At 30.7% G+C, this 13,775-nt stretch overlaps 1 protein-coding gene across 2 annotated transcripts; it reads left to right on the top strand.

The window, feature by feature from the left end:
• The first annotated feature begins 9,062 nt into the window (after nucleotides 1-9,062).
• Nucleotides 9,063-10,760, top strand: LOC117929014. 2 transcript variants are annotated; one of them, XM_034849201.1, is made up of 4 exons: nucleotides 9,063-9,159; nucleotides 9,254-9,311; nucleotides 9,503-9,951; nucleotides 10,496-10,760. In XM_034849201.1, the coding sequence occupies exons 2-4, from the start codon at nucleotides 9,296-9,298 to the stop codon at nucleotides 10,619-10,621; spliced, it is 591 nt and encodes a 196-aa protein (XP_034705092.1). In that variant the 5' UTR covers nucleotides 9,063-9,159; nucleotides 9,254-9,295; the 3' UTR covers nucleotides 10,622-10,760. The 2 variants fall into 2 exon arrangements, with proteins under 2 accessions (XP_034705092.1, XP_034705091.1); XM_034849200.1 differs by lacking the exon at nucleotides 9,254-9,311.
• The last annotated feature ends 3,015 nt before the right edge of the window (nucleotides 10,761-13,775 follow it).

The raw sequence follows: 13,775 nt of genomic DNA, 5'->3' as shown, positions 1-13,775 counted from the left end.
ATGATAGGGTTTGAAGCTGCTGAAGGAAGCTTGGTTATGTGAGATATTCCTTAAGAACATTGTTTATACCATTGCTAAGAAAGAATAGAACCTAAAAATTTTTTAGGAGAAGGGAAAGAATCAAAATTCAAAACCATACTTACAAAAAGAGAACCAAAACCATTAATTAAGGAAAAAGGAAAGAACCAAAACCACTTTGTCTTTTCTTGTATACATAATGAAATTAAAACAAGAAGAAAGCCATTAATTCCACTTCAATCACTAGTTAGTTATTTTAATTTCATCTTTTTTTTCTCTCTCTCTCTCTATCTCTATTTTAGTTTTGAAGCTCAATTCTAGGTACTTAAAAGCTAGTAGGCTACTTTTCTCGAGGAAATGGCTCCCGGGTCAGGTAAGCTTACCAAACTTAGTTGAATTATATGTTTGTTAATTTCCTTGTTTTCTTGATTAATTAAGTTGCTCCAAACCTAAATGGTTCTCACGACTTAAAAATACGTTTATATTAATATAAACATATTTTTAAGCCATGAGAACCATTTAGATTTGGAGCAATTTAAGAAAAAATTTCACCTATTTGATATAGGATATTATGAAGGTATATACACACGCACACATGTTCCTTTTAACCTTATAAATGCATTTTGAAACCGCAAAAACCTTTTGAGCCGAAAACGGACAGTATCTATATGGTTAAAAGCAAGTGGTTACATTACAAATTTTGGTTGTGGTTCAAAACTAATTTTGGTTTTATGGTCCAATTCATGCATGGCAACTAAAGCAGACCCTAAGATGAGCTTGAAGCTTCTAATCAACAAAAAGGACAATAAAGTTGTCTTTGCTGAAACTGAAAATGATTTCATAGATTTCCTATTCAACCTCCTGACTTTACCCATTGGCACCATCGTGAGTTTCCTCCCAAAAGAAAATTGCCTGAGAAACCTACATGGAAGTATCAACAAACTGGAAGAAGCTTACTTGATGCCTAACCAAAGCATGGACTCACCCCTAAAACTGAATACACCAGTCGATGCTATTCTTCCTTTCTTTGATCTTCCTTTATCAAGGAGTGATAGACATGTGAAAGATGACTTGGTTACGTACGTGGTGGCTAATGACTTGTCGGTTACACCCATGTCCATGACATCAACCATGGCTCTGTTTAAAAAGTACAACATAAGCGAAGTTGGAGTTCTTGAGGAAAAGGTGGTTGCCATTGGCCTTGAAGAGGTAAACAATTCTCTGGCTTATTGAGCTTTATTGATTTATTTTCTGCCCTAATTTCTTGCAGATTTGGTTGGGGTTATCCTTTTCCCAAGACACAATTAATCTAGATGTTACTTGCAAATTATTAAGCTTTGTTTGCTAATTGATTTTAAAAATAGTTTTCTGTATTATAGAATAAACAGAAAAAACATGTTTTCAATTAAGAAATAGAAAACATAATATTTTTAAATAATATTTTTTAGTTCATTGTTTTTATTTTTATTTTTAGAGTTGCTTTAAAAAATATTTTTACAAATATGAAAAAATGATTAAAAATATAGTATTACAGATAAAATTATTTTTAAAACACATTTAAAAACATGAAGAAAAAAAATAGGCTAACGAACATTTTAGGTTCCCCAACACATTTTTATTCTACAAATTATCATAAAATAGTTTTAAAGAACCGTTCTCAAGAAGTGTTTTCCATAAATGTTTTAAAAAACAATCTTAATTTTTTGTTTGAAGTTTTGAAAGGTAATTCTTTTCTAATGTTGACTTAATCAATCTTTTTGTTCACTTTTCAGGCTTTGGACCTGTTGCATTGTGCTTTGCATTCCAAGGAAGCTCACTAAGGTTTTCCTTGAGAAAGAAGAAACAAAAACAAAAGAAGGATAAGGGGATGATTTAGTTTGTTCTCTTCCCTTACAATCTATAAATTTGGTTGTTTGAGGGCTAAACCATTGGAGTATGTAAACTCTCTTTGTTCTTGAATTTGTAACAATAATAAAGTCCTAAATCTCTAAATAATGTTTATGCTTAATTGCCTTTATATAATGTAAACTCTTTTTGTCCTTATAAAGAATATTTGTAGAGCTCCAATTTTATAGAACTGGAATAAGAATAATAATAATAAAAATTAATGTGCTATACAATTTGTCAAAGATCATTCCAAAATAAAGAGAAAAAGGAGGTGAGATTTGTGTGATAGGGCATTCAAATAAGAATAATTTGGGTATATTGCGAGACTATTTCAAAGATAAAAGTATTATGACTATGTGGTAATGTTTTTCAAATGGTTATCAAAAAATAGTATTTCAAAACAATTCTTAAAAAGTTACCAATTATTTTCAAGAATAAAATCATGTTTGAGAATCAAATATGAAAAATAATTTTCATTACTTGTTCTTTATGAAGATATTATGGAGTTAAGTATAATATAAAACCTCTTAAAGAATTCTTCAGTAAAAATGCTCTATAAAAAATTGTTCGAATCCATCAAAACCAACCAATTTGGTTCAATTTTTAATATTCATGAAGTTTAGTTGGGTTTTGGAATTGTGGAAATTGATTTAATTGATTCAATGTTTATTCTTATATCCATTTTTCTTATCCCCTAATTGACAAAAATGGAATCAAAACGATGTTCTAAAATTTGTATTTCTTGTATGTGTGTAGACTCTATTTAAGTAATTCATTAATCATTAAACTCAAATCAATTTTCAATACAAAAATCATATTTCAAACAAAAATTTTAAATATATTTGAGACTTTATTTCCAAAAGAATTTTAAATAACTTTTGAAAATTAATTCTATTTAAAATTGTATGTTTTCTTTAAGAAATATTTTTGAAAATAAATTAAAAATAATAATTTTTAAGATATTCCTTTAGAACATTGCTACTACAATAATGACAACAAAATTAAGTACATATATGAGTTTGGTTATGTAAGATATTTCTTCCGAACATTGCTTATAACACGGTTAATAAAGAATAGTACCAAAAAAAAAACAAAAACAAAAGGCTTTTGAGGAGAAATGAAAGAATTAATCAAAATTCAAGAAGTGCCACATTCTTGCTCATTATCCATCCGTTGTTTGTCCTTTTTGCCATGGCGCTGTGGCTAGTGAGGCAAATTACATTTTTTCAGACACTGAAAAAGCCCAGGAAGGTTATGTGAAAGGGGCGGTGACATATATGGTAACGGATGCTTTGGTTGTGAAGCCTCTTTCCACTATGTCCATTGTTGATCTCCTCAACAAGTCTTATATAAATGAAGTGGGAGGTGAACTGGAGGAGAAAGCGGTTGATTCCACCATGCGTGAAGTATGTGATCTAACCATCTGTAGCTCTTTTAGATTGAATAGCCTATCTTGATCATAATGTTATATAGAGTTGTATAGTGCTTATCTGCCTCATTCACAGACATTGTTTTTTCCTTGGGAATACAGGCCAGGCATAAAGAATTATGTTGGATTTCAAGTGCTACTTTCAGAAATACTCAAGGCTTTTGTTTTGCAAAGTTTCTCGTTTTGTAAGCAGAAGATTAAATCTGCTTATTTGTGGAGGGTTTGAAACTGCGACGGCATCTATGCAGACCAAGCAAGCTTCTGCCAATGGCTTGCTTTTTAAAAGTTACAAAGGACTTCTTAGCTTATATAGCCACCCTCACAAGTAGAACTTTGCATTATTAGCCCCAGGGTTTGAATCTAAAGGCATTTTTTTAGAGAAATGCAGCTCTTACCACTGTCATTATTACGCCCATTTACATCACTCCACTCCGTTCATGAATGAAAAAATTAATTTTACCGAAAGCATAGCTGAAGAAGCTGAGAAGTGAATCATATGGTGAAACTACCAAATTTCTTACAGTCGGTTTTTGACTTTCAAATATGCTAACAGGGAAACAAATATGTAAAATTGTGAATGACCTCTCATCAAATGAACCTCCGATATCATGTTAAACTAACAATTTTCCTAAAAGCTTGACTTGTAGGATTTGGGTTCATAATGTATATCATCCTTCTTTAATACGTATAATATCACATTGAAATCTCTCAAGGAAATTGATAGTGTAAGGTTGATATTGGCAACTTCAAAGTTACAGTTCCATCAATTTATATACAAAATGATGTACATAATAAAAATATATGAGATTTTAACGTGGTTTGATCAAACCTACATCCATGAATAAAAAGAACCACTTTACCATACCATAGAAAATATAATAAAGAATATAACCAGATAAAAAGACAACTATTATGTCCTTGTTTTTACTCTACACCCTGAACCATCCTGAAACCTTATGTCTACTCCTTGTATCTTCATAAGTTCATCCATCATGTTATAACTTTTTCCCTTAATGACTTACAATATTTATATACATATTCTTAATAATTAACATTTTTAATTTATAAAGAAAACTAATATTAAAATGATATACGACTATAGAAAATATTTTGTATAACATTCTTTATACAAATATGAGTTTGAAGCTTCTATTAGACACGAACAACAACAATTGAAGTCATTTTTACTAAAACAAGACAAGACTTAATTTATAGATTTCCTCTTCAACCTTAAGGCTTTGCCTTTTAGAACTGTGATTAGTCCTCTTACAAAGAAGAGAAAGGTAGGTTGCCTCGATAACTTGTATGAGAGTGTTGAAAATCTCAATGAAAGCACCTACCTTAATTGGACTCACTCTTTAAACAATCATGTTGAGTTTTGTTTTGTTTTATGATAGGTTTTGACGTTGTTGAAGGAAGCTTGGTTATGTGAGATATTCCTTGAGAACATTGCCTATACCATTGCTAAGAAAGAATAGAACCCAAAAACTTTTTAGGAGAAGGGAAAGAATCAAAATTCAAAACCATACTTGCAAAAATAGAACCAAAACCATTAGTTGGGGAGAAAGGAAAGAACCAAAACCACTTTGTCTTTTTTTAATATACATAATGAAATTAAAACAAGAAGAGAGCCATTAATTCCACTTCAATCACTAGTTAGTTATTTTAATTTCATCTTCTTTTTTTTTTTCTCTCTCTCTCTATTTTAGTTTTGAAGCTCAATTCTTGGTACTTAAAAGCTAGTAGGCTACTTTTCTCGAGGAAATGGCTCCCATATCATGTAAGCTTACCAAACTTAGTTGAATTATATGTTTGTTAATTTCCTTGTTTTCTTGATTAATTAAGCTGCTCCAAACCTAAATGGTTCTCACCGCTTAAAAATATGTTTAGGTCTGGAGCAATTTTTAAGAATTTTTTTCTCCTATTTGGTATGGGATATCATGAAGGTATATATATACACACACGTACCTCTTAACCTTATAAATGCATTTTGAGGCCACAAAAACCTTTTGAGCCAAAAACCGACAGTATCTATATGGTTGAAAGCAAGTGGTTACATAACAAATTTTGGTTATGGTCCAAAACTAATTTTGGTTTTATGGTCCAATTCATGCATGGCAACTAAAGCAGCCCCTAAGATGAGCTTGAAGCTTCTAATCAACAAAAAGGACAATAAAGTTGTCTTTGCTGAAGCTGAATATTCTTTCATAGATTTCCTATTCAACCTCCTGACTTTGCCCATTGGCACCATCGTGAGTTTCCTCCCAAAAGAAAATTGCCTAAGAAACCTGCATGAAAGTATCAACAAACTGGAAGAAGTGTACTTGCTGCCTAACCAGAGCAATGACTCGCCCTTAAAACTGAATACACCAGTCGATGCTATTCTTCCTTTCTTTGATCTTCCTTTATCATGGAGTGATAGACATGTGAAGGACGACTTGATTACGTACATGGTGGCTAATGACTTGTCGGTTACACCCATGTCTATGACATCAACCATGGCTCTGTTTAAAAAGTACAACATAACCGAAGTTGGTGTTCTTGAGGAAAAGGTGGTTGCCATTGGCCTTGAAGAGGTAAACAATTCTCTGGCCTATTGGGCTTTAATTGATTTCTTTTCTGCCCTAGATTCTTGCATATTTTGTTGGAGTTATCCTTTTCTCAAGACACAACTAATCAGTAGATGTTACTTGCAAATTATTAAGCCTTGCTGGTAATTGATTTTGAAAATAGTTTTCTGTATTACATAATAAACAAAAAAAAAAACATGTTTTCAATTATGAAATAGAAAACATGATGCTTTTAAATAACATTTTTTAGTTCATTGTTTTTATTTATCTTTTCAGAGTTGCTTTAAAAAATAATTTTAAAAATATGAAAAAATGATTAAAAATATAATATTACAGATAAAATTATTTTTAAAAACATGAAAAAAAAAATATTAAAGAACGTTTTAGGTTTTCCAACACATTTTTATCCTACAAATTATTATAAAATAGTTTTAAAGGACCGTTCTCAATAATTGTTTTCCCTAAATGGTTTCAAAAACAGTCTTAATTTTTGTTTGAAGTTTTGAAAGGTACTTTCTTTTCTAATGTTGATTTAATCCATCTTTTTGTTCACTTTTCAGGCTTTGCTATTGTTGCATTGTGCTTTGCATTCCAAGGAAGCTCTCACTAAGGTCTTCCTTTAGAAAGAAGAAACAAAAACAAAAGAAGGATAAGGGGATGATTTAGTTTGTTCTCCTCCCTTACAATCTATAAATTTGGTTGTTTGAGAGCTAAACCATTCGAGTATGTAAACTCTCTTTGTTCTTGAATTTGTAAAAATCATAAAGTTCTAAATCTCTAAATAATGTTTGTGCTTAATTGTCTTTATATAATGTAAACTCTTTGTCCTTATAAAGAATCCTTGCATAGCCTCATTTTATAGAACTAGAATAAGAATAAGAAAAAAATTAATGTGCTATACAATTTGTCAAAGATCATTCCAAAATAAAGAGAAAGAGGAGGTGAGATTTGTGTGGTAAAGCATTCAAATAAGAATAATTCGGCTACATTACGAGGTTATTTCAAAGATAAAAGTATTATGACAATGGTAATGTTTTTTAAATGGTAATCAAAAAATAGTATTTGACAACAATTCTTAAAAAGTTATCAATTATTTTCAAGAATAAAATCATGTTTGAAAATCAAATATGAAAAACAATTTTCATTGCTTGTTTTTTTGTGAAGTTATTATAGAATTAAGTATAATATAAAACCTTGTAAAGAATTCTTCGATAAAAATACTCTATAAAAAATTGTTTGAATCCATCAAAATCAACCAAACTGGTTCAATTTTTTATATTAATTGTGAAGTTCATTTAGGTTTTGAAATCGTGGAAACTGATTTAATTGATTCAATGTTCATTTTTATATTCCTTTTTTTTATTCCCTAATTGACAAAATCGGAATCAAAACGGTATTCTAAAATTTGTATTTTTTGTATGTGTGTAGACTCTATTTAAGTAATTCATTAATAATTACACTCCAATCAATTTTCAAATGCAAAAATCATATTCCAAACAAAAATTTTAAATATATTTGAGACTTTATATCCAAAAGAATTTTAAATAACTTTTGAAAATTAATTCTACTTCAAATCGTATGTTTTGTTTAAGAAATATTTTTGAAAATAATTTTAGAAAAAATAATTCTTAAGATATTCCTTCAGAACATTGCTTATAACACGGTTAATAAAGAATAATAAAAACAATAAACAAAAGGTTTTTGAGGAGAAATGAAATAATTAATCAAAATTCAAGCAGTGCCACATATATGGTAACGGATACTTTGTTGTGAAGCCTCTTTCCACTACGTCCATTGTTGATCACCTCAACAAGTCCAATATAAATGAAGTGGGAGGTGAACTGGAAGAGAAAGTGGTTGATTCCACCATGCGTGAAGTATGTGATCTAACCATCTGTAGCTCTTTTAGATTGAATAGCCTATCTTGATCATAATGTTATATAGAGTTGTATAGTGCTTATCTGCCTCATTCACAGACATTGTTTTTTCCGTATTGATAATCCTTCCATCTCATTGTTTATAATCAAATTAAACTGAACTATTTATATATAGTAGTGGGTCAGATTTCTTTATGTTATTTCTTCTTAAATGAATGCTGTTGCTTTCACTTCTCCTGTTCTGTTTGCACTCATGATAGGGTTTGAAGCTGCTGATAAACGCATCGCTCCTGTCCAAAACTGCCTTGACGAATGTCTTCCTAGGGAATACAGGCCAGGCATAAAGAATTATGTTGGATTTCAAGCGCTACTTTTAGAAATACTCAAGGGTTTTGTTTTGCAAAGTTTCTGGTTTTGTAAGCGGAAAATTAAATCTGCTTTCTGCATCTTAATTTATGGAGGGTTTGAAACTGCAACGGCATCTATGCAGACCAAGCAAGCTCCTGCCAATGGCTTCCTTTGTAAAAGTTACAAAGGGCTTCTTAGCTTATATATCTACCCTCACAAGTAGAACTTTGCGTTGTTAGCCACAGGGTTTGAATCAAAAGGCATTTTTTTAGAGAAATGCAGCTCTTACCACTATCATTATTACGCCCATTTACATCACTCCACTCCGTTCATGAATGAAAAAATTAATTTTACCGAAAGCATAGCTGAAGAAGCTGAGAAGTGAATCATATTGTTAAACCACCAATTTTCTTGCAGTCAGTTTTTTGACTTTCAAATATGTTAATAGGGAAACAAATGTGTAAAATTGTGAATGACCTCTCATTAAACGAACCTCTGATAGCATGTTAAACTAACAAGTTTCCTAAAAACTTGACTTGTAGGATTTGTGTTCATAATTGTATGAGAGTGTTGAAAATCTTAGTGAAAGCACCTACCTTAATTGGACTCACTCTTTAAACAATCATGTTGGGTTTTGTTTGGTTCTATGATAAGGCTTGAAGTTGCTGAAGGAAGCTTGGTTATGTGAGATATTCCTTGAGAACATTGGCTATACTATTGCTAAGAAAGAATAGAACCCAAAATCTTTTTAGGAGAAGGGAAAGAATCAAAATTCAAAACCATACTTGCAAAAAGAGAACCAAAACCATTAATTAAGGAGAAAGGAAAGAACCAAAACCACTTTATCTTTGCTCATATATATAATTAATTTAAAACAAGAAGAGAGTCATTAATTCCATATCAAGATCACTAGTTAGCTATTTTAATTTCATCTTTTTTTTTCTCTCTTTCTATTTTTGTTTTGAAGCTCAATTCGAAGTACTTAAAAGTTAGCACGCTACTTTTCTCGAGGAAATGGCTTCCATGTCATGTAAGCTTACAAAACTTAGTTGAATTATATGTTTGTTAATTTCCTTATTTTCTTGATTAATTAAGCTGATAATTAGACCGTGAGAACCCTTTAGGTCTGGAGGAGTTCAAGAAATTTTTTCTCTTGTTAATTTGATATGGGATATCATGAAGGTATATACACACACACACACACACACACATTCCTCTTAACCTTATAAATACATTTTGAAGCCACAAAAACCTTTTGAGCCCAAAACCGACAGTATCTATATGGTGGAAAGCAAGTGGTTACATAACAAATTTTGGTTATGATCCAAAACTAATTTTTGTTTTATGGTCCAATTTATGCATGGCAACTAAAGCAACCCCTAAGATGAGCTTGAAGCTTCTAATCAACAAAAAGGATGATAAAGTTGTCTTTGCTGAAGCTGAATATGATTTCATAGATTTCCTATTCAACCTCCTAACTTTGCCCATTGGCACCATCGTGAGTTTCCTCCCAAAAGAAAGTTGCCTAAGAAACCTGCATGAAAGTATCAACAAACTGGAAAAAGCTTACTTGCTGCCTAACCAAAGTGTGGACTCGCTCTTAAAACTGAATACACCAGTCGACGCTATTCTTCATTTCTTTGATCTTCCTTTGTCATCGAGTGATAGACATGTGAAGGACGGCTTAGTTACCTACATGGTGGCTGATGACTTGTCGGTAACACCCATGTCCATGACATCAACCATGGCTCTGTTTAAGAAGTACAACATACAAGAAGTTGATGTTCTTGAGGAAAAGGCGGTTTCAATTGAGTTCGTAGGGGTAAACAATTCTCTACCTTGTTGGGTTTTAATTGATTTCTTTTCTGCCCTATATTCTTGCAGATTTGGTTGGAGTTATCCTTTTCACATGACACAATTAATCAATAGATGTTACTTGCAAATTATTAAGCCTTATTTGATAATTGATTTTGAAAATAGTTTTTTGTCTTTCAGAAAAACACGTTTTCAATTATGAAATAGAAAACATGATGTTTTTAAATAACATCTTTTAGTTAATTGTTTTATTTGTTTTTTTAAGAGTTGTTTTAAAAAATAATTTTACAAATATGAAAAAAATGATTAAAAATATGGTACTAAATGTAAAAAAAAAAAAAATTAACATTAAAAAAATAGATTGAAGAACTTTTTAGGTTCTCCAACACATTTTTATTCTATAAATTATTATAAAATAGTTTTAAAGAACCGTTCTCAAGAAGTGTTTTCCATAATTGTTTTAAAAAACAGTCTTAATTTTTTGTTTGAAGTTTTGAAAGGTACTTTCTTTTCTAATGTTGACTTAATCAATCTATTTGTTCACTTTTCAGGCTTTGGACCTATTGCATTTTGCTTTGCATTCCAAGGAAGCTCTCACTAAGGTCTTCCTTGGGAAAGAAGAAACAAAAACAAAAGAAGGAGAAGGGGATGATTTAGTTTGTTCTCTTTCCTTATAATCTATAAATTTGGTTGTTTGAGGGCTAAACCATTGGAGTATGTAAACTCTCTTTGTTCTTGAATTTGTAACAATAATAAAGTCCTGAATCTCTAAATAATGTTTATGCTTAATTGCCTTTATATAATGTAAACTCTTTTTGTCCTTATAAAGAATATTTGTAGAGCTCCAATTTTATAGAACTGGAATAAGAATAATATTAATAAAAATTAATGTGCTATACAATTTGTCAAAGATCATTCCAAAATAAAGAGAAAGAGGAGGTGAGATTTGTGTGATAGGGCATTCAAATAAGAATAATTTGGGTACATTACGAGGCTATTTCAAAGATAAAAGTATTATAACTATGTGGTAATGTTTTTCAAATGGTTATCAAAAAATAGTATTTCAAAACAATTCTTAAAAAGTTACCAATTATTTCCAAGAATAAAATCATGTTTGAGAATCAAATATGAAAAACAATTTTCATTACTTGTTCTTTATGAAGATATTATGGAGTTAAGTATAATATAAAACCTCTTAAAGAATTCTTTAGTAAAAATGCTCTATAAAAAATTGTTCGAATCCATCAAAACCAACCAAATTGGTTCAATTTTTAATATTCATGAAGTTTAGTTAGGTTTTGGAATCATGGAAATTGATTTAATTGATTCAATGTTTATTTTTATATCCATTTTTCTTATCCCCTAATTGACAAAAATGGAATCAAAACGATGTTCTAAAATTTGTATTTCTTGTATGTGTGTGGACTCTATTTAAGTAATTCATTAATAATTACACTCAAATCAATTTTCAAACACAAAAATCATATTTCAAACAAAAATTTTAAATATATTTGAGACTTTATTTCCAAAAGAATTTTAAATAACTTTTGAAAATTAATTATATTTAAAATTGTATGTTTTCTTTAAGAAATATTTTTGAAAATAAATTAAAAATAATAATTTTTAAGATATTCCTTTAGAACATTGCTACTACAATAATGACAACAAAATTAAGTATATATATGAGTTTGGTTATGTAAGATATTTCTTCCGAACATTGCTTATGACACGGTTAATAAAGAATAGTACCAAAAAAAAACAAAAACAAAAGGCTTTTGAGGAGAAATGAAAGAATTAATCAAAATTCAAGAAGTGCCACATTGTTGCTCATTATCCATCCGTTGTTTGTCCTTTTTGCCATGGCGAAATGGCTAGTGAGGCAAATTACATTTTTTCAGACACTGAAAAAGCCCAGGAAGGTTATGTGAAAGGGGCGGTGACATATATGGTAACGGATGCTTTGGTTGTGAAGCCTCTTTCCACTATGTCCATTGTTGATCTCCTCAACAAGTCTTATATAAATGAAGTGGGAGGTGAACTGGAGGAGAAAGTGGTTGATTCCACCATGCGTGAAGTATGTGATCTAACCATCTGTAGCTCTTTTAGATTGAATAGCCTATCTTGATCATAATGTTATATAGAGTTGTATAGTGCTTATCTGCCTCATTCACAGACATTGTTTTTTCCGTATTGATAATCCTTCCATCTCATTGTTTATAATCAAATTAAACTGAACTATTTATATATAGTAGTGGGTCAGATTTCTTTATGTTATATCTTCTTAAATCAATGCTGTTGCTATCACTTCTCATGTTCTGTTTGCACTCATGATAGGGTTTGAAGCTGCTGATAAACGCATCGCTCCAGTCCAAAACTGCCTTGACGAATGTCTTCCTTGGGAATACAGGCCAGGCATAAAGAATTATGTTGGATTTCAAGTGCTACTGTCAGAAATACTCAAGGCTTTTGTTTTGCAAAGTTTCTCGTTTTGTAAGCAGAAGATTAATCTGCTGTCTGCATCTTAATTTATGGAGGGTTTGAAACTGCGACGGCATCTATGCAGACCAAGCAAGCTCCTGCCAATGGCTTCCTTTTTAAAAGTTACAAAGGGCTTCTTAGCTTATATGTCTACCCTCACAAGGTAGAACTTTGCGTTATTAGCCACAGGGTTTGAATCAAAAGGCATTTTTTTAGAGAAATGCAGCTCTTACCACTGTCATTATTACGCCCATTTACATCACTCCACTCCGTTCATGAATGAAAAAATTAATTTTACCGAAAGCATAGCTGAAGAAGCTGAGAAGTGAATCATATGGTTAAACCACCAATTTTCTTACAGTCGGTTTTTGACTTTCAAATATGCTAACAGGGAAACAAATATGTAAAATTGTGAATGACCTCTCATCAAATGAACCTTTGATATCATGTTAAACTAACAATTTTCCTAAAAGCTTGACTTGTAGGATTTGGGTTCATAATGTATATCATCCTTCTTTAATACGTATAATATCACATTGAAATCTCTCAAGGAAATTGATAGTGTAAGGTTGATATTGGCAACTTCAAAGTTACAGTTCCATCAATTTATATACAAAATGATGTACATAATAAAGATATATGAGATTTTAACGTGGTTTGACCAAACCTACATCCATGAATAAGAAGAACCACTTTACCATACCATAGAAAATATAATAAAGAATATAAACCAAATAAAAAGACAACTATTATGTCCTTGTTTTTACTCTACACCCTAAACCATCCTGAAACCTTATGTCTACTCCTTGTATCTTCATAAGTTCATCTATCATGTTATAACTTTTTCCCTTAATGAGACTTACAATATTTATATACATATTCTTAATAATTAACATTTTTAATTTATAAAGAAAACTAATATTAAAATGATATACGACTATAGAAAATATTTTGTATAACATTCTTTATACAAATATGAGTTTGACGCTTCTATTAGACACGAACAACAACAATTTTACTAAAACAAGACAAGACTTAATTTATAGATTTCCTCTTCAACCTTAAGGCTTTGCCCTTTAGAACTGTGATCAGTCCTCTTACAAAGAAGAGCAAGGTAGGTTGCCTCGATAACTTGTATGAGAGTGTTGAAAATCTCAGTGAAAGCACCTACCTTAATTGGACTCGCTCTTTAAACAATCATGTTGAGTTTTGTTTTGTTTTATGATAGGTTTTGAAGTTGTTGAAGGAAGCTTGGTTATGTGAGATATTCCTTGAGAACATTGCCTATACCATTGCTAAGAAAGAATAGAACCCAAAAACTTTTTAGGAGAAGGGAAAGAATCAAATTTCAAA

Source organism: Vitis riparia, chromosome 13 (genome assembly GCF_004353265.1).
Source record: "Vitis riparia cultivar Riparia Gloire de Montpellier isolate 1030 chromosome 13, EGFV_Vit.rip_1.0, whole genome shotgun sequence".
In the NCBI taxonomy this organism is placed as follows: Eukaryota; Viridiplantae; Streptophyta; class Magnoliopsida; order Vitales; family Vitaceae; genus Vitis; species Vitis riparia.
This window is presented reverse-complemented; position numbering and strand designations above follow the sequence as displayed.